The sequence below is a fragment of the Hetaerina americana genome, unplaced genomic scaffold (genome assembly GCF_022747635.1).
Source record: "Hetaerina americana unplaced genomic scaffold, ioHetAmer1.1.p SCAF_2, whole genome shotgun sequence".
Classification (NCBI taxonomy): Eukaryota; Metazoa; Arthropoda; class Insecta; order Odonata; family Calopterygidae; genus Hetaerina; species Hetaerina americana.
The window spans coordinates 22,650,012-22,677,228 of record NW_027286763.1 but is presented as its reverse complement, the minus strand read 5'-3'; the positions used below and the strand labels follow the sequence as shown (position 1 = coordinate 22,677,228).

The following is a 27,217-nucleotide window of genomic DNA, read 5'->3' as shown; positions in this document are numbered from 1 at the left end:
TTGAAAAGTCGTATCAGTACATTATTCTTGTCAAAATGGAAGCTTGCCTTCATTCCTACTGCGTAGTAAGTGTGTTGGTAGAATGAATTAAGTACCCCCTGGTCAGCTGTCATTCAAAATTCATAGAAAAAATACCTTCTGACATAGCTGAATGATTTTTTGGAAACATGCTCCAGCAATTAATGCTCACAGTTAATTCTATATACGAAAGATGAGTACCCGAGAGTAAGAAATACTACATTCTGAAATATTAATTTATTATGATAAGTCCGAAAACAGCACTTCGGCCTTTACATCGGACTTTGAGCATTGATATAACAATTTGACAATTACATACACCCAAGCCCTCGGCAAATGTGATATTATCACCAGTTTGTTTATGAGTCTGTGCAAAGGGGCATTTAAATTAACTGTGCGCAAATTCTTTCCTATCCCAACCTAAGAAACCAAGCAGCATAATAGAGGCGAAGGAAGTAGCTAAATCTCGGTACTTAGCACAAGTGTCGAGAATTTATGCTACACGAGTTTGTCATTGGAGCTTCTTATTGGTATGACTTATCCCAACTTCTCATGCAATAATCCAAGGAATTAGTGCACACATTTTTATTATCCTCAATCCTAACACTAAAGAGTATCGGTGTCGTCGGCAAATACCGTAAATATTATTTTCAGATAGTTCTAATAATATTCGCTAAGTGGCGCTTAAAAAACAGACCGTTCTCGTCGTTGTTTCGACTTTCTGTTTAAGAAATATTTTAATATTCGAGGCTTTGGACAATTTGTTTATGGGGAAATGTGTAAATTTTATTGTACAAAATAAATTTGAGTGTAAAATAACTTGCAGTAGTGGTGAGTACTTTCTTTCGGCAAAATTCAGACAGCTAGTCATTTGTCTGTTGCCTTACTTTTTGGCCTTAGTGAAATAAAATTTCATTTTCTGGGCTTTTTCATCACATTATACCATTTAAATCGTGCTTCTGTTAAAACATTATGCAGGCATGATCTTTTATATGCTGTGACATGTTTTGTTTGGGGCAATTTTGATCTTAAAGTGTAAGTCGCACCTAAGTGTATCGGAAATAATCAACTGGACTACACAAACGAACGTTTAATAATATGATTGCGGGCCTATTGATTGTTTCATAAGGGTTTTAGGCAATAAACATTTGCGTATCACGCCAACGATTTGTAGTGAGTCGTGACCCAAATTATTTATCTTCCAGTTACAAATGCCGCCTCACCATGTCTGGAATTGACAGAACTACATCTGTGAAACAGATTCGAGCTACTAAAGATGGACCATCTGCTCAAAATCTCACCAAGAATCCGAAAACTCCGGTTAAAAGTACCTCAACATCAGGGTACCGTTTGAGATCATTACCAGAAGTATCATCACCTGCAGTAAAAGAAAAACGGAGAGATGATTCGCCGGATAGCTCTAAATCTCCAAAAACTGCAGCCAAAAGGAGAAGTGCATTGAAAATCAACAAATTTACCAAGCCAAGAAGTTCTCCGTACGCTACAAGATCTTTGTCCCCTCTGGTTAGTGTTCTTAGGAACGGCAAGAGGAAGCTTGAGACCTTAAGAATGATACCCAAATTCAAAAAGCGGGTGGTTGGTGATCGTGAGGACGTCAAGCCTGTTGTACTGGAAGTTGATAAAAATGAAAAGCAGTCAAGACTATCATTAACCCCCGAATCACTGCCGAAACAGTCAAGGAAAAGAAATGTACCTGCCGAAAAAGGCTGCTCTCTTTCCTCCAAAAAGAGTCAAATTGATCGTGATGCAGTTTCAGACTCTGGTATAAAATGTGTAAAAGATTTAATTGTCGTGCCAAGCATCGGAGAGGAAGTGGATGAAGAAATTCAAGATAAAGTGTCAGAAGCCTTGGAAAATTTGTTGGACGAAACATCAATTAAAAAGGAATGCGAAAAAGATTCAACCACTCAAAATTCTGGTGATGTATTTGAAATGTCTCTTGGTAAAAGTTCCCCCAGTAATATTTTAATTGAATTTTCTGACAGTCATTTTGAATCTGATAATGTTACTAGTACCGACGACCTAATTTCGAAAAATGACAGTAATAACAGTTGTGATATTATGTTTGACCTTAGCAAATGCGGCAGTTGTTTGCAGCCTGTGATTGTTGGCACCAAAGAAAACTTGGATTCACATATTAAATCTATTGAAGGCTTAGATAGTTCGTTGCCTGAAATGTTATACTTGAGCGATAGTCAAAGCTCTTTCGAAAAGGTCAGTGAAACGTTCAACCGTGGTACTGCCATGCAGAAGACGGATCTTGAAGTAGATAGGTGCACTTTAGACGACTGCAGTGATATTTTGAGTATTGAAAATAGCTCGTCTTCGCTTATAGTGTGCAATTCTGCTGGAAGGAATGTTCAGGGCGGTGCGAGTCTTCCACCTTATGGAAATGAAGACGAATCGGTTTCTGTGAATGCAACTTGTGATTCGCTTCCCATGCTTGATGCAGAGGAATCTATGAATGAATTCATGCATGAAATCAGTTCCTCAAAGGGAAGAGAAGACACCCTTGATTTCGCCGAGTCTTCAAATGATTCCAACCACATAGATGCAACAAGTATTATAAAAACCTTGGAACAGACTGAGCCTTTGAGTGATGAAATGGATACGCTGAGCAAAGATCCAGAAATGAGAACTTTTGGTGTCAATTCGAAGACTGACGGTAGTGATGCTTTGCAAACAGTGAAATGTGTAACTACCGAGGGTATTGTTGATGTGATGCGGGAGGGGTGCAACGTTCCCCAGCATGATCTGAATGAGAACCTAAAGGAAACTAATTTGCATCTTTCTGTATATGACCACGTTCCTGTTGGCCTTGGCGAGCTCCATGAAAATTATTCATTCAATCCGAGTAATCATCTTCAAGATTGCAGTGACAGTATACATGGTTGTGGGCCTCTCTCTTCATTGGGTAGGCAGGGGAACAGCAATGTGTTAAACTCGGACCAGAAACCTCCAAGTATCGATGATACTTTTTCTGTGAATGTTAGTGAGCCTCTTACTGCCCCGAAAATGCAGGATATAGACAGTGCGTTGGGTTCAAGTACAATAACTCAAGAACTCAATGGAAGTTTAGCAGTTGAAGTAGGTGAGCCCCTTAGAACAATGGAAGTGAAGAGTATCAGTTGTGCAAGTACAGATCACCCCGTGCAAGATATGTATGAAAATTCACCTGAGGGTCATGGTAAATCTCTCGAAGCAACAGAGGAAATGAGCACTAGTACTGATATAACAACAAATCTGGAAACACTAGAAGCTGAGGTGGATAAATCTATACTGGACTGTGGATCTCTTAATTCTTTGGAGGAACATGGTGAAAGTTTATTGACAAATCAGAAATCTATAGATGTAGTGGACGAATCACCTAGCTTACATCTGTGCACATCAGAAAATCCAAGTGGGGCCACGGGCGACTCAATTGAGAACACTTGTGAACAACATAAAATTACATGTGAATTTATTGGTGATGATGACAAAAGTAGTGAAGAGTTCATTGATCCCGGTCAAAAAATCATTGATGGCCACTTAGAAAAGGCTTCTGTTTGTAGGAGTAAGGAAGAACAGCCATTACTTCCAGAGCCTGCTGGCAATGATGTAACCCATGTCATTTCTGAGACTTTAGAGTCAGCAATGGATTCTGCTGAAAATTTGAATGTCAGTACTGTTGACTCAAGTGCTTTCAGCGAAAGTATCATGAAAGAGCCTATTGCCTTAAAACAGCCTGATGAGGAGGCAATTGATGTATTAAATGAGGAGTTATCCAAGACAACAGAGTTTGATGTAACTGACCCCAAAGAAAGTTCTCGGAGTACATTAGAATGCGCCGAAATTTCTGCCCTTGTTGAAGGAAAGAGGGAGTGCATAGAAAATCTGGGCCATGAAAAAAAGTTGGAGGAGAGTAATGAATCAGTGACTAGCAACGCAAATGAAAATGCAGAGGCACAGGTGGGCATAGAAATAGAAGCTGGAAAAAATATTGCAACTACCTCGAAAGTAGATGAAACTCAAGCAACTGTCATGGATCAAATTCCATGTGAAGATCAGGAGAGTCAAAGTGAAAAAGTATATGTGCAAGAATCCACACCATCTGAGGCAGGAAAGGTCGATGAATCATTTAGGAAAACTGTGGCAGACAATGAAGAAGATTCTGCCGAGCAACTTGCCATCAAAGAAACTATTTTAAATGCCCTTGGCCTTCAGTCGTCACGTACAGCCTCCATGGCCAAGAGTACTGTGAGGCAGGAACTTCCACCAATTCCATCAAGGACATCAGGAACTTTAAAAACCATCATTAAAGTCCCAAAAATGGCAGAAAAGAAGAGGGCCAGGAATCCTTTAAGGCTCTCATTAGATTTCCATAGAATTTCCCAAGAGAAGGAGAAAGATTACCCAAGTGCCAGGAAAAGCGTAAATGAGCAAGGAGAAATTAGTGGTCCACTTAGTTCTGGTCACCCTGCTGCCCAAGATCCACTGGCCTTCCGAATTTTCAATGAGGTATTTATTATTGCTATTTACTTTGACAAACTTAACTTAACTCTCTTCTCTGTTGGGTTTTGATCCTTGCCTTTGTGAAACATAGTGCTCAGCTAATCATGGGCCACCTTGCTCTTATGAGTTTCAATCCATAACAATATAAGCCAAAAAACTATGATTGGTGTGAATTGAAAATTTCCTTGTTACCATGTCCTAGGGCTCTAATTTCTGTCTCACTTCCTCTTGATAACTAGTAAACAGTACTGTATTAGCATATGACATTATGTGTTGCTACAGTAATTATTTTTTCCAGTCTTGTATGTCTCCTAATGACTCATGGGATGCCCACATTTCCAAGCACAAGTCGAAGTCCCAAGGAAACAGCCGAAAGTTTCATTCAGGAGATCATCTTTCTCATCTGGACCCGAAGTATCTTACTTTCTCCGGAACCTCAGTGAATGGTATGTTACTTGCCTTATTATTTATGTTAGTCCTTCCTTCCTCCAATTCTAACAGCTTTGTATTGGTTATTAGTATAGAACTGTGAATAACTCATGTTGAACTAGTTTTAATGACATGATCTGGGACTCTTCACTGCATGTCCACTTTGTGGTATGGGATGTAATCTGGGTCATTTCACCCCAACATAAAATCTGTGTGTAAGGTACAATTAACCATTGTTCATATGGAGGTATCTATTGCATGGATCCGATGAGATTTCCATTACTTGTGTTTTCATTATGCTTCAGCAGCATTATGCTTCAGCAGTTTCATCAGCTGGAATGCTGGAAAAACTGTTGTGTATCCAAGACAATGAGCACCATGAAAACACAGGGAGCATGGAGAGCTCACATTACAATATCTTTTCAAAACTGGTGTTTTCATGAAGATTTATCATCAGTGAATGTTTTACCATTACAGATCATTCATCTTTATGTATTAGGGAGTCCAAGAAGACTGAGTAAATGGTCGTATTAAAAACATTTGCTGATTTGTACCATATATGAAATGTTATGTCTTTGAGGATTGGATAAATTTGCGCACATTCATCAAATTTTGTATGCTATACAATTTTAATTCCTTGCATTTTGGCCACTATTGACTGGAGTGTGATCTTTGTGGGAATCATGTTTTTCCTAGGCCATGAGTAATACCTGTATCTAACATTCCTTAAAATTTTTACTACAGAGAATCAAATAAACTAAAATTCAAAGGCAAAATTGGAAAGTAGTGGTAGTGGTTTTAGGGGAGGGAGCCAACAGCTAAGGTTATTTGCACCAATAGAGATGGATGGGAAAGGAAGGGTGGATAGAAACCTGGTGTCGGCATTAGCCTTCTCTTATTGACAAGAGCCAAGGGGTCCGCAGTTTAATGTACCATCCAATCGACATCGTACTTACTCTCAAGTGCTCTCCACTAAGACCTCGAATAGGGATAGGGATACCACTCTGTTGCCTCCAGAATTCAAACCCAGGCCCTCTCAGTGGTAAGCCAGTACATCAGCCAGCGCAGCATCGCGATCCCCCTAATTAGAAAATGAAATAAACTTGAATACTGACTATATCAAATAATATTTTCTTAATGGTAAAGGATTTTTTACACCACTGTAAAAGGAAGAGAAAAAAAAGAGGGTAATACTCTTTCTGTAACTGCGACATCAAACAGTCTCACTATGCAGAACATCTGTGGGAGGAAAATCTCATCAGTGATTTCAAAGTAGTCCTTTTACATCCTTTGTGACAAGGGAAGGGGTTAGAAATAAGAAAGACTATGAAAACCGGCAATATAGTGAATGACATTTGGTTTGAAAAAATCTTACCCCTTCACCCACCTACCTTCACCTACCTATCCTTATCCGATTTTTGAAACCCCCACCCTCACCAGTCCCTTCTCTGACCCTCTTCCCTCCTCCCTCATTTACCACTAATCTCTTCAGGGCAGATAGTGGGTATACACCTTCCATTCTCTTCCTCCTATATTACCTCCTTTACCAACCTCAAAATTCCCTCCCCCCCTGTTTATGTACCTCTGCTATGTCCAAAAATTGTTTGTACCCCGGGTCGATGGCCATGGATAGAAAATAGTTGTACTAAATAAAAAGATTTGTATAAAATACCTAGTATTCTTCTTACATTGGGCTAAATTGCATTGCTAACTCTGTTGACTTCTCTTAGAGCATTCAAAAGTCAGGCATTGATTTTTGACCAATAAATTATTTTTTTTTAATGTTTTTAAACCTTATACTTCTTACTCCTGGTTATCAATCTTTATCTTTTACCTCAACCCAGTATTAAAAAGTGTATGGTGTTTATTGGAGCACAAACATAGATCAAGTCCTATTGAAATACTTGACCATGTTCATGAAAGTTTCCCAACCTTTGAAAATCCACATGCTCATTTAACATTTGTTGGTTTGGTTTATAAGCATGCATACATTCTAAGTATTTAATGGTTCCAATGATACATATTGGACATTTAGGAATGTCTTATTATATTAATCAAATATTTTCAAACATCTAAATTTCAGGAATAAGCCCTAGTTCATCAATTGACTGGCAGTCTAAATCTTGCCAAGAGTTGGATCAAAATGTTCCCTCAGATGGAAGTTCAAACAGGTGAGTACAAGCTATTTTCCAGTAATTGTTAAGATTGTTCATTACCATAATTGTTATTCTGGAATTAAAACACAAGGTTAGTTCTCAGACTGCTCAACAGTTGGTTTAGGCGGTTGAAATTGGAGTTCTGGAAAATGCTTCCATTGCTTCCCACCAGATTCACTTTTGCCCAGTTAAATTCTTTTTCAAAGAAATTATAATTGTGGTAGATTTTATAATGATGTGGGCTGATGGGGGACAATTTTCTTCACGGGTGGCTCTGATGATATGTTGTGCTCCAAATGGGCCCCTCTTGGTATGTCATCATATTGTCCAGGGTTTTATCACTAGAGACAGCACCCTTGTTTGAGGTAGGACTCAAGACCTCTGACCTTTGGGTCAGCGGGCAGGTATATTACCTAATGTACTTAACCTTTAAAGGAGAACATTTAAATTCCCTTAGTGGGATGTCCTGGACGGAGCATTTCTGAGTATTTAAATTTAGGTGTGCAAGCATTACTTTTGTGCTTCCATCTTGCCTATTTTTTGAGTTGTTAATGAAAAGTAAAAACAGTTGTGAAGAAAATATATTGTTTCTTAGTGCAGTTTTCTTTTTATATTTTTACTGATGTTATAAAACATGAAAATTATGCTAAGTAAAAAAATATACATTTAATGTTTTTTTAATATTTAATTTTGTTACATTTTACTCTCACCAGAATATTTGTGGTCTGGAAAATGACTCCTTTACGTCAACATTAAATAGAATGGTATTCATATTCTGATTTACTACATTACATGCCGTTTTTCCTAGGACAATAGTAATTACATTTAAAGAACAAGGCAAGAAATTACCATTTCCTCATCTTTCTTGATGTAATGGCCTATTACTGTTAGAATTTATGTTTAGAAAAAATTACGTGAAAATTGTGGTGATCCCAGAAGGAAATGCTTGTCAAATGTTCAAAATATTAATTCAGTTTACAAAAATCATTAACTGAATGGAAAACCTTAAGTAGTTCTTCTTAAATGAAATATTGAATAAAAACAAGGAAAAAATAGTGTATCAATCGAATTCTTATGGGCAAATTTCCATAGAAATAAACCAAAGAATTTCTCAAACCTGGAAATAAATGCACCTTTTACAAGCAAAAGTAAGCATAGCATATGTTGATGAAAAGGAAATTCTCACGGTCATTTTAAAAGGGTTAAAGTCAATGAAAACTCAAAAGTGACTATCATCATGCTCCATTTGGAGTCCAACTGATTGAAGTCATACAGCAATGACCCAACAAAACTGCCAGAATGAGAGTTGGGTGCAAGAGGTCACTAACATCAGCACTCAAGGCCATCGCAGTACATAAAATGCATTAAAAATTCCCCTCATTGAAGATAAGTGCTAAGCATAAGGTGAGCCACTGCATTAAGCCCCATTCTTGATATCGTTTTAGGTTTTAAAGTTGTTCAGATAGTGTTTGACTTCACATTTAATCAATTCTTGGATGAATTAGAGTTGATTAGTTTTTTTGAAATTTTTGTCTTCAGTAATCTTTCCTGAGTAATGGCAATTTATTAGGTGAAGGATGTATATGGTACTCATTTTCATTGGTTTTAAACAATTTTTCCAAAATTTAATGGCTGTATTAATCCACTATTAAAAATACATCTGGCAAGACCATATGATTAGCTTGACAAAGATAGGAAAAGATTTAAGATTCAATATCAATTGTTGGGATGTATTTTAATGAATACTTTTCATTACTTCAAAAAATAAAACTTAATTTTCAGATTTTAAGTCAAGGCAATTTTCTATGATGCATTAATAAAGAATTGCATTTGTATTACAGTGGAAGGAGTAGTCAGCAAGGGTCTTCAGAAGGATCCGGTGAGGCTAGCCTTGTCATACCAGAGAAGAGTGCATCGTTTTCAATACATCCAGAGCGCCTGTGCCATGACGTTTGCTGTTATTGCTTTGGGAAGTTTGGGTCCCTGGACACACCAATGCATTTAGCACAAATGAAGGGGGAAGAGAAGAGGCAGACTGCACTTGCCTTAGAGGCAAACCTTTCACAGGACTCATGCCTCTGTGATGCATGCTACCGCTACCTGGTTCGGAAAGCTACTTGCCCCTCCTACCAACCAAATCGAAAGCAAAGTGGAGTCTCTGGAGGAATATTGACCAAGCCTCAGGTGCTTATCAATTATTATCTGTTTTTAATGATATAGAAAGTGCTCATACGATTGAAAATGAAGTTATCATTGCGTTTGTTCTAAAAAATAGCAATTTTTAATGGTAAACAAAAGAAAAAAATATGTAAACCAAAATTCCAATTGCATGCAAGAGCCAAGAGTTACTTCAAATTTTTTGCAGCTACTTGCAAAACATAGTTTTCTATGCTTTGGAATTTCAATACGTAATTCCTAATTCCATTTTTAGACATTCTCAGAATCTGAATTGGGTTTCATGGATTCCAAGTCTATTTCTTTAGCCACAGTCTGCATAGTTGCATCATACAACAATCCCCTGTTTTAGTGAACTGTTCTCTAATTTTTACAGATGCATCAAAGTCCTTCCTCTGAAATTACACTTAGTCCCTCTCCTACCTTTGGGTCTATTATTATCTTTGCTGATATTCGAATCAATACTCTGCTGATTTGCGGGCCCAATTTCAATTCTGATTTTATTTGTTTTTAGTTTATGAGTTATAAATGGCCTATAATCGAAGCACTTTGCTCCATTAGTTGGTGAGGTGATGATGGTGAGTTTGCTGTGAGTTTCTTTCATTAAATAACTATGATGCTCTTGTCAATCTATCTCTGTGCTGTGCCTTGATCATGTGATCCAATAGTTTGAAAATGAGATCTGGACTAATCTTCCTTGTCAAATTCTCATCATAAAAACTAAGTAGGGCTTATGAGCCTTTCAGGGAATGCATCAATTAAATAGGCTCAAACAAACAAACTGGATTAAATATAATAAAATTTTGTCATGCAAATGGAAATATTTCCGTCCTGGCAAGTAAACGAGGCATTTTTTTCCTAAAAAATATTCTTATTTTTCAACATAGTCCCCTTTTAAGTTAATAAATTCTTTCCAGCGATGTTTTAACTTTTGTTAACCCTACCTAATAGTAGCAGTTGATGTCTTTCTCCACTATAAAGGCATTAAGTGTACCAAAACCTCCTCGTCCAATGAAAATCTCTGTCCATGAAGCAAAAATTTAAGGTTAGGTAGCTGGAAAAAGTCTCAGGGGGCCAGATCTGGTGAATACCGTCAGTGGACAACCAATGCAAAGTGCCATTCGTGGAATTAGCCAGCTTTAGACTTAATTTGATGGTCATCCAGTACAATTTGGTGCACATTTTTGATGTTATGAGTGGTTGTCACAATTTTTGGCCATCTCAAACTCTCATCATCAGCCAAGCTAATAGGGCCAAGTTTAAATTCAACTTCCCATACTTTCACAGTCGTAAATGATGCTGCAGAGTGCCTGTACACACATCTGAATTGTCTTTGACTTGTGTGTGCATATTGCCTTTCAACAACAAATAATCAATTACAATTTGATACTCATTATTTTCTATTTTCTCAAAAACTTACTAAATCGATTCTCAAACAGCAGCTGAGTGTCTAAAGGGATGAAATTTTGTGAGTATCTTTCAATGTAGCTATAAATATATTCCACAACTTTTGTTGAAGATTGCTGCTATCTTCATGTTGAGATCAGAAACTTTTCAGTCAATTTTCATAATGGTTAACCATGTTTTTTTTCCAAAATATGGCATTTTTCCAATATTAGGGATTATAAAAGAATTGGTTTGGTATCAAAGCAAGCATTTCCATGGCACACATTTTTATCAGGAATCCTCATATTCTGATCAATCTATCTGTCGTACTTGCTGAAGAGTGGTTGATTAGTGAGTGATATTCATATAAGTATTTTGTAAGAAATGGCACCTTGCTTAGCATGCTTATTATGAATTGTGGCACAATAGCACAATGTGAATTACCTTAAGTTTAAGAGGCTGTAAAATAAAAACTTATTATTTCTGGATTAATCAAATTTGACATGGTTGCTTAAATCAATGGGAGGATAAAACACCCAGTTTCATCAGAATCTTAGGCAATGGTTGTTGCAGCTTGGTTGAACTCCTACAGTATCACCCTATAAGATACATAGTTCACAATGTTTCACTGTAAATAGGTCTATGACAGTTGTGAAATGCATTTTATTCAGATTAACATTATTTAATAAATTATCCAATGTTACCCTTCCCTTAGTTAACCATGGATTATCAGTGTTCTATCTACCTCTCAGTTTAATATAATAAAATACATTGTATAAATTTGGTTCTTAAGAAGCATCAATTTGCTTATATAACTTGTCCATGGGGATCGAGATGGTGCGGGGGCTAACGTACTGGCTTCCCACCCTGAGGGCGCGGGTTCAAATCCCGGCGGTGTTGAATATTTTTCAGAGGTATCTCGATCCCTGCTTGAGGTGCTTTGTGGAGGGCACTTTGAGTGAGTACGCCGTCCGTCGGATGGGACGTTAAGCCGCGGACCCCTTGGCGCCTTTCGTAAAGAGTAGGCTAATGCCGACGCCGGGTTTCTCTCCTCCCTTCATCCTTTCCTGTCCTTCCCCTATGGCGCAAATGACCTTAGCTGTCGGTCGCCTCCCCTCAAAACTACTAACTTGTCCATGATGTCGAACTGGTAAAGTAATATGTATGTGGTGTTTGACTTTTGGAATATTTCATGTAACTCTGATCTTTTCCCAGGTTTGCTGTGTTCGTGGTTGTTCATTACCTGCCCACCATCTTGTACGCCGTAAATGGTTAACAAGACTTAGGCGTACAATTTCAAAGTTGCTGCCAATAGAGTTAACTCCAGTGCCATCCCACCAGCAGCAGCCACTCCATGCTCCGTTGTGTTCTCGACATTTCTACTGCCTGGAGTATTACAGCTTGTGTGGGATATGCAAACGTAAACTGAGTCGCAATAATATGCACCCTGTGGGCAGGGAAGTGCATGCCCTCAATTCAGTTCTCATGGAAGATGCAATCCCAGTGACACTTACAGGAAAGATATTTCTGTGCAAAATGTGTCGCTATTACAGTGGGATACGACTCAAGTACAGAGACAAAAGCATGCTGAGCAGTGGACACCAAACTTTCTTCGATGGGTATCGGAAAAGGTAATGTAAAGTGTTCATTCAGCTCCATAAATTCCATTTTGAAATGAGAGACCAATTAGAGGAGGAGGCATTTTATAAGAACTTAGGGCAACATTTTCACTGACAGTCACAGCCAGTGACTTTTTCCAATTGAACAGTTTAGGAATTTACATGAGTTGTTCAATAAGTCCTTAGGAAAAAATTGAAACAAATTATTTTGGGTAGATTTATTTTTAATTTAAAAATAATCTCCTCTTAGCTTAATATTTTTTTTTCAGCATTTCTCCAACTTTTAAAAGTCATTGAAAAAGTAGGATTTTGGAAGGTCCTCGAATAGGTATCTTGTGTTAGCGATGACCTTGTTTGATGTGAAATGTATTCCATCGTGCTATTTTTTTCAATTTTTTAAATCAAAAGACACTGAGGACCAAATTTAGTGGATATGGTGGATGTTGTAATAATTTGAACCTTATTTACATAATTTTCACCATCAAAACTATGCAGGTATGCACCTTTGCATTGTGTTGGTGGAAGAGAATTCATTTCTTTGGCAAATTATGATTTTTTTCTTGATTTATTCACTCAGCCAGTCTGATAACGATGAACAATACCCCTGTAGTCCAACTGTATCATGAACTTTGTTTCATTGTTTACTCAAGATCATATCGTGGATTTTGTCAATCATTTCAGGGGAAATCACATCCACTGGATGTCCTGAACAATGTTTATTGTTCTGTGGATGTACAGCCATATTTAAACTCATTTTACCAGTTGTAAATAGTCACAAACAGGAGGAGATGTGCCATGAACTTCATCCAACTTGGCTTTGTTCTCTTTCGGGTGTTAAGCTTTTCAAACAGTTAAATCACTGCATGAAACTCATTTTTTTCTATTTTCTAATTAAAAGTTTGTTGCTTCAATTGAGACTGAAAATGAAACCATGGTATAGGTATAACTGAAACTTTAACAGTAGTATACTAAGAGATGAGGCTTATCAGAAGTAAACCTTTTCCGATGCTACAAGTGTCATCTCTTGCATTTTCTAAAGAGTTCTTGAACGATCCAGGTATTGTAGTGAGAAGATATGGTAGTAAAGTAAACCATATGAAAGGCAATGTGTAAATGCGTTTTAGGATAGATGTGAATAGGGAGAGAACATTAGGCATGCAAGGTAGGGGTAGGAAAAGGTAAGAATGTTGGATGGAATGAAAGGATATATAGTAAGTACGAAAAATTGAAGAAGGGTTAATTGTTGTGTCAGATGTGTAATGTATCATTATTCAGTCTCTGTTCATTCAAAACCTATCTTAAATGGTAGACTATGTAAATAATAATATTGTCACATGTAGAAATGGTGTATTTGCACTTGCTTCAACACCATTTAGTTGTGCATAACAAAGTTTGTGCTCTCTGTCAGTCACACCTTCGTTTATGCTCCAGCTGTTGTTGCAATCCTTGCCTAACATTTGGCCTAAATTTCAGCTGAGGCATTGTATCCATTCAATTGTTATTTTTGAAGAGTTTCTCAGTATTCTGAAGAGAATGTTGGATAGAAATGTTATTGATGACCATAAATCATTGTTTTTGCGACACATGGAAAATTTATACCTGATGATGTGCTGCTGAGTACATCCTGTACTCACTTATTGATACATTACAAGTAATTAGGAGAGTTGATGAATAATACAGCAAATGAGGCTGCATTGCGGGAAAACTTCTCAAATACAGAGCAACTGATTCTCATCTTAAGTGAATGGCAAAGAAACCTTCACATGAGTGAGAAGTGAATCAAGAGCACTATTGTCCCAATGGACTATGATCATTCTAATCAATTTCAGCGGTTGTGGTTGCTGAACTTATGTTGTTTTTTTATCCCTCTCAAAAAGTTGGTTAGGAAAGTGAAGGTAAATTATTCTGAAGATGCTCTCTCTGCCACTTCAACCTAGATTTCCACAAGTTGGCACTAATGACAGGTTGCACTTAGATATTTTTCTCACCATTTTGCAAAATACCTGATCCAATTAGAGTGGAATCTCACATAATGAGCATTTCATATATGAATAATTTGCATTATAAGCAAAAAAATTTCTTAAAATGACTCAACATTTTGTATAACAATGATGAGGAGAGGGGAATTTATGGAATAATATTTTGGCACTCGTTTCACTAGGACCTTGGTGCTCACTCATATATCCAACCTTGTGTTCAGATGTATTATTTCTGATTTTTCGTGCCAAGTTTAATATCATGTTGTGCATGGTTTTAAAAATTTCTGCAGTGTCCACAGTGACTATGCAAGTTGCAAATTTTTAAAATGATAATGCTGTTTTGTATTTTCACAATTTTGAAGCATCAGCAAAACAAAATCTCTCTAGACAGCTTTCTAAGAGAAACGATTAGGAGTGAATAATAAATGATGAGCTAATTATTTCAATTCTTTTTTGCTTTCTACAAATCGAATCCACATTCTTGGTTGGTTCATTCTTCGATAGAAGAAAAGATGAAGATGAATCCTGATCCTTATCAATTTATTTATAATTTTCTTTGAATTGGCCTTGTGCATAATTAATTACATTTATATGGGAATAATTATTTCTCTTAAGAGTAATAGTCCAGAACAAATTATGCTTGTTGAGTGGTATTCCACTGTATGTACTTTTATTTCTCTATTGTAATAATTTTTTCTATAAGTAAGATGGAAAACAAGTGACCATGAAGCGCAGTATTTGCAAATGTGCTCCCATTCCGCCAATGTGCTCCCATGGGTCTTGTGTCCAGCCAAGAAAAAATTGAAGTATAGTTATGATCAGAAATGGTGGATCAGAAATTTAAACTGAGATGGAAGATGAATAGTTGGAGAGGGCAGAAAAGTTCAGGCCTCTGGAAAACATGATTTCAAATGAAAGTGTAATATATGATGATGATGAAATAATCAATGAAATGCAGGTAGGAGGAACTTCTATTAAGCAATGAAAGAGTTCACCTGGAACAACATAGCACCAATCAAATGTGAGTGAGTCTTCCATCATGCTTCCTTCAATCCAAAACTATTCCATTCTATTGAAACTTGGAAAATTAAATAGAAAGGTGAGAATTGGATCCATGTAGAAGATCATAACCATATTCACAATAACTGGTTGATTTTACCTCAAACGCTGATGAAGCACAACTCCACTGTTAGTCACTAATTTGTATTTATAAATTGGATGAAGATCCTTGATGAGCCTTTGAAGAAATGTCCACATGGGGAGAGGATGAAATGATAAGTGATGATGGGGATGGTTGCAGTTAGACAAGAGAGAGTGAATGGTAATAGGGAGGAATGGTGGAGAGAGAAAGGGGAAGTAAAATGGTGGGCGTAGCTTGTGGAATGGGACAAGGAAGGGCACTCACTTGCGTAGAGAGCTCTCAGGCGAGCGGAGGCAAAGGACAGGTATTTGGCAACATGGCACCCACCACCCCAGACTCGTGAAGAGAAGGACAGGGAGCAAGCAGGTTTCCAAGAGGGGGAGGCTAGGAGGTAGCACTGAATGTTTCACTCCACTGCAGCACCATGGAGTCACATGGCAAGTTGTCCACAACCCCAGAGAATGTGGGTCAGTCCCAAGGACATTTGTAAATGATGATAGCTCTGAGAGTCACTTTTTAAGCTAAGTTTTTTGTCAGCAGATCTTTTTCAGTGGTATCCCAAACCCTACTTGAGTTGCGTTGTGGGGAGCACTTTGAGGGAGTATGCTGTCCATCGGATGGGACGTTAGACTTCTTACCCCTTGGCACGTTAAGAGTAGGCTAATGCCAATGCCGGGTTACTCTCTACCCTTCCTTGTTTCCCATCCATCCCTTGCAGTGCAAATTACCTCACCTGTTGACTGCTTCACCTAATAACTACTTTTTCGGCGTTCGAAGTTTTTCGTTGAAATAATTAACCCTCTATTTCTTGAAAAACGTAATATTTTGCTTTCTTGATAATAAAATAATATTGAATGTGCAAGAATGATGTAGCATAAATAAGAAATATTGGAAAAAATCGAAATCAACTCTGTAGCATGCCCTAAATATTTATTTAAAACTTTGCCACCTTGTCTATAATCCATGAACCACTCCCATTTTTATGTATTTATTTTTGTTTAGGGATTTATTGTGCACGTAAGTTATGTTACTTTCAACTTACAAATCAACTCCTGATAAAATGGGGCAGGAAAAATTGTGTTTCAGTGGCCACCTTGGTTTCCAATTCATTAATTTGCCATAAGCAAAAGGATTTAATTCTTAAATTACCCAAAAATTGTGTTGTTTTTTTTCTATAAAACACACTCACATGAAGAAACCTTATGAGTACAATTCATATTTGTGTGTTATTTTTCTGCAGCTATCATCTCTGGTTTGAATTTTTTCCTTGCAGTTGGTGAGATATATTATATGATGTGCAATCTTAAGTTGCATGTATAAGTATCCCCAATCAACTTTGTGGATTGCATTTCTGAGAAATCCAGCAACTGAAAAATTCATGGTTTGTGAACCATTTGAGGACTGGTTTTAGCTTCTACTTGGAATAAATGGAACAAACTTACCTAACTTTATTTTTACTTGAATGATCTATGTACATATTAATTAAGCCTGAGAAGTTCCCTCCCATTTTTTATAGTGATCTTGTATTTGATAGCTGACAGCCACATCGTATAAGGTGAAAGAAATAAATATGAAATATTAAATATTGACCTGAAATATGAAATATTGACCTTTGGGCAATGAATGTACAAATGTTTGGATGCAATTTTACCTGAAGGTGTGAATTTAAAGGGAGAAAGATAAAGGTTACTTCCCTGCATAGGTATATTTAGCATTGCATAGTGTTGCCGTAAAATTAAGGGAGAATTTTATTGACAGAAAGTTTCCATTGCTTGCCAGCATACATATTTGGCATCACAGTATGTTACTTCAGAATTTAAAAGTTCAATTATATTTTTGGGAAAGATGGTGAACTTAATTTTTGTTGTATATTATGGTGACTTCCTCGGCTACTCAGTAGTAGTAATTGTTTTAGGGGGGCGACCGACAGCTAAGGTCATTTGCACCATTAGGGATGGGTGGGAAAGGAGGGTGGAGAGAATCCTGGCGTCGGCATTAGCCTACTCTTGTCGAAAGGTGCCAAGGGGTCTGCAGTTGAACGTTCCATCCGACGGACCTCATACTCACTCTAAGTGCTCTCTGTAAAGCACCTCAGGTAGGGTTCTGGATACCTCTGAAAAATATCGACCGCCTCTGGAATTCGAACCTGAGCCCTCACGGTGGGAAGCCTGTATGTTAGCCACCACACCATCTCCATCACCTTAGCTACTCAGCCCTCTCAGAATAGCTTGCAATGATATTATCACCTAAAAGTTAGCCCTTTCATCAGAACCTTTTGACTTCCTTGTTTATGTAACTCTTTTAAATAAATTTTTTAAAGATATCAGGAAACTCACTTGGAATGGCATGGGTTGCAAAATCCTCTTTGCTTGAAATCTTCAAATTATGAACATTACATTTCTTCTATAAATAATTTCACCAACACTTGCTTTCATTGAATTCTGTGCTCTCAATGACAAAAATATTAATTTGATAATTTACTTCCCTCTTTCCCCAATATTTGCTGTCATGTCTTATTGTGAATCTTGTTCAATCTGGGAAGGTCATTTTCAGTGTAATCCATCTATTCCCAAGGTGAAACTCTCCACTTCCAGGCAAGTGCTACCCTTGACTCCTTAATTTTAATGAGTTGAAGTTAATTCCTGGACCCCTCCAAGGAACAATGCACTCTGAATATAATGACTCCATATAATATTTTACGGGCTGCATCATGACCAACATCCAGTACTTGAATTGGTGATTTCATACCTCCTCCTCGTGATATTACCTCATGCCCAGTATCCATGACGTGAAGAGTGCTTGTAACTATCTGTGCAAGCTAGCCTTTAAATGCATACTACCTTGATCAAAAAGTTCCCGGAATTTATTCAGAAAATTAAAAATACAAGTTTATTCATCTAAATCTATATTGTCCCCTTCAAAGTAATCCCCATCGACTGCAACACACTTATGCCAGCGCTTGATCCAATCCTCGAAACATTTTTTATATTCGGTTTTCGGTATGTCCATCAGTGCTTCCTGCGATTTTTCCATTACTTCCTCTCGGCTGCTAAAACGCGTTCCCCGTAATGGTTTTTTAACTCGATTGAACAGAAAGAAGTCACAGGGAGCCAAATCAGGTGAATTCGGTGGCTGTTGGATGGTATTTGTTGCATTTTTCGTCAAAAAATTACGAATAATGATAGCACTGTGCGACGGTGCGTTATCATGGTGCAAAATCCACGAGTTTTCTGCCCACATTTCTGGTTTCTTTCGGCGAATTGCTTCACGCAAACGTCTCATAACGCCCAAATAATACTCTTTGTTTACTGTCTGGCCTTCTGGCAAAAATTCATGATGCACTACACCGTTGTAATCCATGAAAACCGTCAGCATTGCCTTCTTTTTTGACTGAAAACGACGTGGTTTTTTTGGTCTCGGCTCATTTGGTGAACGCCATTCACTTGCCTGATGTCTGGATTGCGTGTCGTACTCATAAACCCACGTCTCGTCTCCAGTAATGATCCTTTTGATGAATGTGGGATCGGATTCAGCCTCGCAAATCATGTCTTTTGCGACGTCAACACGGTCCCTTTTTTGCATGAAATTGAGGTACTTTGCTGCTACACGACGGAAACCCAAATCATTAACCACAATGTCTTGGGCGGATCCATAGGCAATGTTCAAGTCCTCCGCTATTTCTCTGATGGTTAATTTGCGGTTATTGACCAACATTTCTTTTACTTTATCAATTTTTTCACCGACTTTCGATGTCGATGGTCTGCCACTGCGTTCATCATCTTCGATTGACTCACGACCACTTCTGAACCGCTCGTGCCACTGGTAAACGACCGTTTTTTGTAGAGAATCGTTGCCGAAACACTTTTCCAACATTTCCAACGTCCGTGCGCCACTAAATCCGTTTTTTACGCAAAATTTAATACAAGTTCGTTGTTGCAAATTTAAATCCATTTCTGCAATTGTAAAAAATCGCCAACACACACAGAGATAGATGTACTCTTGGCTACGTAACTTTTGCAAATGTCAAGTTATGACACTAAGATTTAAAGGGAATATCAACAACAGATGTACCAATTTAACAAAAAAAACAGAACTCAAATCGGAACGATGGGAGCGCCACACGGTGGTTATTCCGGGAACTTTTTGATCAAGGTAGTATCACATGATTAGTGCCCTTTGGCTTAAAAGAGCTCCAAGACGTCCATTCTATACAGTGGTTAGTCAATCAATCATTGAATCAGATGACATCCATCCCTACCTTTGAACTCTTAACAATCATCCCATTCAGTAGCACTTCCTTAGGCACTGCTTTGCACTTTAAATAGCATGGGCAGCAAAATCATTTCATCCTCTTTGCAGCTAGAAATTACAGTGAGGTGCAATTATTCATTCCCTGGGGTCTAATTCTGTGACTTTTTTCTCCCTAGAAGGGAGAAGGATGAAATTTTCATAGGAAATGAGTCCCCCAGCCAAAGTCAATAATTCACAAAGCAACGTCCATGAGACTGATAGGAGAATCTTGTCGCATCGATCAAGAGAGGCCTCAAAGTTTTCTCTCGAGAAAAAATTGCATATTGTGATAGTGATTTGTCAATTCTTTCTGTATTTTTCAGTTCCATTATTGATCTGTGAGATTAATTTTTGCATTGAGGAGTAATGAAATGAAAAGAAATAAGTCAGTATTCAGAGCAAGGGTATTAGATATTTTTCAAGTATTTTTCTTGGTATGATCGGTTGTTTGAGGCAAGACTTGATGAAATCAATTCATTTCATAATGAAAAACTCTAACTTCGTATGGCCATAGTATTTTATTTAGCCATGATGGTTTAATTGTTCATTGATAACGTTGAATACCAAAGCCCGGGATGTGTCTAAATAAAATACTGAGGTGCTACAATTTCAAATTCCTGGGATCCGGTCAAGGCAAATGATTTTAGCACTTTGAAATTGTTGCGGTTTAATGCAATCAAACTCCATAAAAAGTTACTGTCAGGGAATTTCCCTCAGTTTCTTTGAAAAGCCTGAGGAATGACAAAGTTATAGTTTTTCATTATAAAATATTTTTTCTCGGATTACCAAATCTCTACCTTACCCATCACTAGATTACTGTGTTATGGTGTCATCCCTATCTTCAGCCTGTTTGTTTATGATTATAGAATTTGAATTTCTTGTGAACATTAATTATAATTTGTGAACCAAGTAGTAGTTAGATGATGGTTATTGATAACTGGTGCAAATGGACAATGATCGTGATACCTACGGTGCAAATGAGCAACATTACAGCCAATGTAGATGAAGTAGGTAATTTTTCTTTAGAAATTAATTTTATTCTTGATTACACGGGCTCCAATGTAAACTTCTTCTTTTGGCAAATGGATAGCTATGTGAATGCATTACAAATAAACTATGAATATGTTTAAAATTGATGTAGGTTGGTTTTGGGTTGAGGTGCTGTTATAGGACTATACAAAAGTAACCTTTTTTAATTTATCTTTGAATAAATTCAAAACGCAACTCAGAAAATTCAGCTTTAGTGCTCAAATAAAAAATAGTAGTTAATTAAGCCAGGTGATAAGCTTATTCGGTATTTGCTCTTAAATCTTTTTGAGGAAAATCAAGAAAGAGCTATATTAAATTATAGTGTCATACCAGTGATTGGTTTGACATGCATCATTGACTATCATTATTACTTCGAAGTTGAATTAGAAATATTCATATAATTGTATTATACAAACAAACATTGTTGGTAACATTGTAATATATTATTTCATTTGTTCATAAATAATTAAGTCTTTTGTATGAATATTGTACTGGTATTGATTTCTCACTATAGTATGTATAATGTATCTTTCCGTTAATGGAGTATACATATCATAAAAATAGTGTTCATATGACTATGTAGACTATGCTGAGGAACATACCTCATTTAGACTGTGAGTGAGGTAAGAATCTGTAATTTTTAAAGAGCTGATGAATCCATGCTGGTTTCCGGGAATTACCGTCGCGTAGGTTAGTCGGATGACAACTGTTTCGCCCCCAGTCCTGGAGGCGTCTTCAGGTCGAAGTGATGTGCGTTGCGTTTTGGCCGCTATATATAGGAGACGCTGGCTGGCCAGGAGCTCTCTGATTGGCTCTTTCTTGACGGCGAGTGGGAATCACCCTTTTCCAAGTGGAGGTCAGGGTGTAGCCGTCCTCACGGTTGAAATTATATGGATTTTTTATTATTTCCACCGCTTCTCTGATGAGTCGCGGAAAATATCGCCTTTCTCTTGCCAGCACTCTAGTCTGGTCGAACTTTATAGAGTGTCCCGGTTCCGACCACGCATGTTCGGCGATTGCCGAAAGTCGGAATTGTTTCTTATCAGTGGCTCTTTGGTGCTCCTTGGTCCTGCATCTGATGGACCTCCCTGTTTGACCGATATATGACTTCCCACACGTGCACTTTATCTCATATACACCTTCGTGCATGAGATCGGGGATTTTGTCCTTTGGCTTTGATATTATGTCGCTGATTTTTCTGGCTGTGGAGAACCTAGTGGTTATGTTGTGCTTCCGTAGTAGCTTGCTTATCCTTCAACAATTCCGACTTTCGGCAATCGCCGAACATGCGTGGTCGGAACCGGGACACTCTATAAAGTTCGACCAGACTAGAGTGCTGGCAAGAGAAAGGCGATATTTTCCGCGACTCATCAGAGAAGCGGTGGAAATAATAAAAAATCCATATAATTTCAACCGTGAGGACGGCTACACCCTGACCTCCACTTGGAAAAGGGTGATTCCCACTCGCCGTCAAGAAAGAGCCAATCAGAGAGCTCCTGGCCAGCCAGCGTCTCCTATATATAGCGGCCAAAACGCAACGCACATCACTTCGACCTGAAGACGCCTCCAGGACTGGGGGCGAAACAGTTGTCATCCGACTAACCTACGCGACGGTAATTCCCGGAAACCAGCATGGATTCATCAGATAGACGGCGCGGAAGCCTAAGGATTAATTTTAAAGAGCTGGTTTATGAAGTTCTTTTATTTGTAAACGGGAAGTAGAGTCTAAATTTTAGCAGGTTGGCTAACTAATTAGGCTGGCGCAAGTTGGCTTTAGATGGACGTTCCTTTTTTTTATTGACCTCATTATTGCTCTGGCATCATGGCATCCTCTTATCTAAATCCAAACTTGGCTGCTCCAAAGCATTTTATTTGCTCTCTTTTCCATCCTCTAGCCGATGATCGTAAGTAATGCAATTAGCATGGGTGAAATTGGACCAATAGTCCTCACATGCCGCTGCTTTTCTCTTTTTAGGCACAAGTATCATTTATGATCTAATAAAGTCTTTCGACAAACTCCTCCTTCATAAATGCTACGGATGAGCATATTAAAACTTCCCTCCTCATTTGATTCAATTCTTGAGTAGTTCTGCAGGGAAATTGTCTCTTCCTGCAGCCTTCTTTGATAGTATTTCCTTCAATGCATCTTCAATCTTGCAGTCAAGTATTCATACTCCTAAGATATCCTATCAACCTTGTATTCCCTTTCTGTATCCAAACTTTCCATATGGAGAACTCTATTGCATAGATGGGCCAAATGGATTGGGCACCTGTAGAGGCACAACAATGGATTAGTATATAACGTAATGGAATGAAAAATTGAATGGAATTTGCCATGAGGGAGATGAAGAGATGAGTTAATGACATTAAGGACAAATTAAGATGGACATGAAACAGGGGAGCTATGTGGGGGCAAGTCTAAGGGGTGCAGTGAACCAATTTTAGAATTGAAATACTGGTAGTGATGGGCCAAATTTGCTCACCTATTATTTTTATCATATAGTTCCTGTATACATTTTTTCTGTCTCATCCGAACCTCTTCTGCTTTGATCATTATTTTACCTGTTGTATCACTAATGCTGTAAATCAATTTACCTTTTTCAAAACATGACTGCTACCTTACCTTTCAGTGTAGTGCAACACTCTTTCCTTATCCCTGTAAACTTATCATATCTTTGCATGACTCTTTTCACCACAAATTTATTTGATTTTTATTCTTATTAAATGCTCTTATTTAAGTGAAAAAATCTAATTATTCAATATTATTTTGGTTTCTGAAATCTGATATGAGCCATTTTACTATTAGCTGCTACTGTTGCTGATCCCAGTAAGGTGTTTCAATATACCTACTTTTTATTGGACAGTTTATGCATATTTCTTACTAGAAACCTTTGAAATTTTAGGGAATGTTACAATTTGGCTCTTATTATAACTCAAGATTACAAATTTGTATTTATTAATATATTGGCTCTTATCATACATTCAAATGATAAGCCTTATTATGTAGTAATTAAATTTGTGATTGAACTGTTATTTTAGCAGGGAGAATAGCAGTGACATAATTATTAGAGCAAGCAAAAAGCAGATGAATTATGTACTGTATTTTCCCATTGATAATGTGCACTCAGAACTTAGTAGTTATCATGAATTCGTATGGATACCGCACGCCCAGGGCTTCATAGTTATTTTGAACGTGTATAGATTCTGCGCATTTGTATATACATTCATGTATATGCGCGTAAAAATTATATATAGTGTGTATAAAAATACGTCTATATTGGGTGTGTGTGTTTGTGTAAATATACGTCTATATTTGGATTTTTTCAATTTTGATTACATAATGCGCATTGTCATTTTTTCGATCATCTGAACATATTTGTATGGATAACGCGTGTGTTATCAATGGGAAAATACAGTATGTCTCTAAGCGACTGAACTAATTTCTCTCATTTTGTCTTTGAAGGATATGGCACTACTTGGGAATCCAAACTCTAGACAGCTCTGAAATATCAGAACCTATGGAAATACCAAAGAAGAAGAAAAAATCACGATTGAGTGAGGGAGAATCATCTAAAACATGTGAGATGGATAAACTTTCAAGGCCTGAAGATGGCACATCAGGTCAAACTGCCGAAATCATTAGCAGTGAGTCAGGTAGTGAAGTTAGTACTGGTAAATCTTGTGGCCCCATGCCAACAAAAATCAGATTGAAGCTTGGTAATGTCAGCATAGGACAGTTGGACAATGTTGATCTCAGCTCAAAAGAATCCAAAGGACAAGCTTTGCCGAGTTGCTCCAATCGAGGCAAATCTGAAGCATCAAAACCAAAGAAGAAGTCCTCCGTCAATTGTCAGATGAAAAATTCATGCTTCCCTGGAATTGAGCACTTAGGTCTTAATGCGTCATTTGTTTTCCATGGAAATAGTGGGGAAGAAAAGAACAAGGAGTGGGAGAAGTGCACCACAACCATACAATTCGATTCTAAAACAAAAAAGCTCTGGCAAAACTTGTATTACCCATATGGGAATTTCTCCAGTTTCATTCGACACTTGGTAATAATGGAGAAGAACTGGAGGAATGGTGATTTGATTTTAGCACCGAATGCCAGCTCCCAAGCAGTGAATTATGTGAACAGTGTACAAAATAGAATAGCAGCATATGAGGGAAACTCCCCTATTGACTGTATGAGGTCAGCTTTGCTGTCAACATCAGGAACAGGTAAGCCAGTGTCATCGAGGACACCTGTCTCCACCCCTGCATCATTGCCATCCAAATCATCCAGGCCAAATTCATCCACATCATCAATTTTGTCAACTCCCATCTCTTCGGCGGCCCCTGTGGATGTGGCAAGGGAGCCTCTGCCACTCCTGCGTCTTCCTCCCATGGTCATATCCAAAGCGAACACTGTGCCTCAGAAGATTACCAAAGAAACTCATATACTTCCATCACCCTCTATTGTTCCTAGAATTAGCTTATCGAATTCCCAAATCTCGCAGCGCTCTCAGACTATAACGGCCCCTGTCACTGCTCAGCTCATTCCAGTAAGTGCAGCTACCAATTTTTTGCCGATAACTTGTGGCCCAAGCCAGTTCATTTCATTTGGAAGCACAAGCTCATTCATTCAGTTTGGAGGATCCTCTGGATTGGTCCATCCTGTGAGTGGTCCGTATCCTTGTGTGCAGTTCAACCAACAAATAATGACGGATAAAGTTGTCGTGGACAAGGGAGGGATTAGTGGAAATCAAGGATATTGGAATGTGAAAGATCCCCCGTCATCATTGTCTAAGCTCGAACTTCATATTAGCAATGTGAGGTCATTGGCTAATGATGCAGGTAGTAGTAGCTCTTGGGAGCAGCCATCGGAGAAACAGGTTATGCACGATGAGAATGCTTGCACCAGTGACTCGGCAACTCAGAGCAGTGGGCGGTCAGAGGAGCACTCGTTAGAGGTCAACAGCGTCGGGAGTGTGGCTTCGCTCTCTACAGGCACTTTGTCCTTGGAAACAAGTGACAATCATTCAGATGAGGCTGTGGGAAACTCAACAATTGTAGGAGGCATAGAAAGCCAAGGTAATCATTTTGAAACTGTTTGAAGTGCTGTTTTAAAGTAAAACTGTGAGCAATAAACAAATCAAAGTACAATGCAGGTAAAACAATAAGCCTTGATTCCCAGTTATGGATATTGACCACTTATTTCTGTTTGGTAGTCATAGGTCATAAAGGCATATATTTTTAAGTGAACAAAGTCCATTTGGGTAATGTGAGATGCTGAAAAATAATTTGTGTTCCTGTGCCAATTTTAAAATGGGATTTACCAGACCAATTTTATGCATGGTTGTGGAAATTTAGCATCACCCTACTTGACGTAGCCTATCAGGTAACTAAACAAAGCATTCTATGTTGCCATTGTTTATTCATTTCAAATCCCTCCTTTTAATTCTTCGAAGACATTCATTTGTAATGTCATCTTTTTCCTTCTATAGTCAAAGCTAGATGTACTGGCACATGGGTCATTCCGATGTAACAAATGGTCAAAGATTGAACTTTCTATATAAGTATATTAAAGCTTTACATGTTTTGTGTTACCACATTGTTTCCTCATCCTATGTGTATCACAGGTACAAGCAGTGATCACCTGCAGTTTGTTAGAGTTACATGGTGATGTCTTCAAATAATTTTCATATAAAGAAATGCCACAACTCAATTCTCAGTGGTGATTTTGACAACTGTTTGGATGTTTAAGGAAAATGCCCTTAAACAAATGATAAACCCCCAAGTATGCTAAAATCCATGGTGGATATTAAATCAGGAAGCCCTCGGTCAGAAATAAACCATTTCATGTGCTAGTATTTCTGGCTGCTTCTGCATAAACCATTGTCCAGATTATTTCCTTTAAATTATGTTCAGATGACCAAAAGTTTCAATGCATTTTCCTTTAATACTTATGAAATTACTTTGATTTTGACAACAGTTTGTTATGTATCATTTGAATACATAATTATGATTTTCTTTGAGGAAAAGTTTCTGTTTTAACTAATATATTTAGAGCTCCTGTTAAGAGTGTATATGATGTACAGTGTAAAGTATACATTTTTTACTGTTTTCAGAACATTTAAAAGTTTTTAAATGTTCAACTTGTTTGCCCTATTTTCATAAAATTATTTTGTCAACCTTATGTATGCAAATATCTACTTGAATGAAAAAATTAGAATATATTGTGATATGCCTTAGTGTTAGCATATTTTTAAGAGAAATCCAAAAATGCCATCTGTGCACATTCACTAGTTCTAGTTTTTTATTTTAATTTTCAATGCTGATATTTAAAACTCATCAGATATCAGTTAACCTCTTTAGTTTAATGTTCATTAATTTGATTTTAGGGTATGTTCAATTATTATAGTTAACAAATACATATTTATTTTGAGAGCTTGTGCATAATGGTATGCATTTTCAATTTAGATTAATGAGGGTGTATTAATATGT

At 37.6% G+C, this 27,217-nt stretch overlaps 1 protein-coding gene across 2 annotated transcripts; it reads left to right on the top strand.

Annotated features, from left to right (window-relative positions):
• Positions 1-466: 466 nt before the first annotated feature.
• On the top strand, positions 467-27,217 carry east (enhanced adult sensory threshold). 2 transcript variants are annotated; one of them, XM_071585125.1, is made up of 7 exons: positions 467-548; positions 1,224-4,536; positions 4,829-4,976; positions 7,043-7,130; positions 8,957-9,299; positions 11,892-12,307; positions 24,198-27,217. In XM_071585125.1, exons 1-7 carry the CDS (start codon positions 514-516, stop codon positions 25,825-25,827), a joined length of 5,973 nt encoding a protein of 1,990 aa, XP_071441226.1. In that variant the 5' UTR covers positions 467-513; the 3' UTR covers positions 25,828-27,217. The 2 variants fall into 2 exon arrangements, with proteins under 2 accessions (XP_071441226.1, XP_071441228.1); XM_071585127.1 differs by lacking the exon at positions 467-548 and adding an exon at positions 738-849.

What these genes read in the sequence shown, in the direction of transcription:
- east (XM_071585125.1), top strand. Translation starts at nt 514, where the DNA reads ATGCTACACGAGTTTGTCATTGGAGCTTCTTATTG. An exon ending in CCTTCCGAATTTTCAATGAG is followed by an intron (nt 4,537 to 4,828) that starts GTATTTATTATT and finishes TATTTTTTCCAG; the next exon opens with TCTTGTATGTCTCCTAATGA. An exon ending in TCAGATGGAAGTTCAAACAG is followed by an intron (nt 7,131 to 8,956) that starts GTGAGTACAAGC and finishes TTTGTATTACAG; the next exon opens with TGGAAGGAGTAGTCAGCAAG.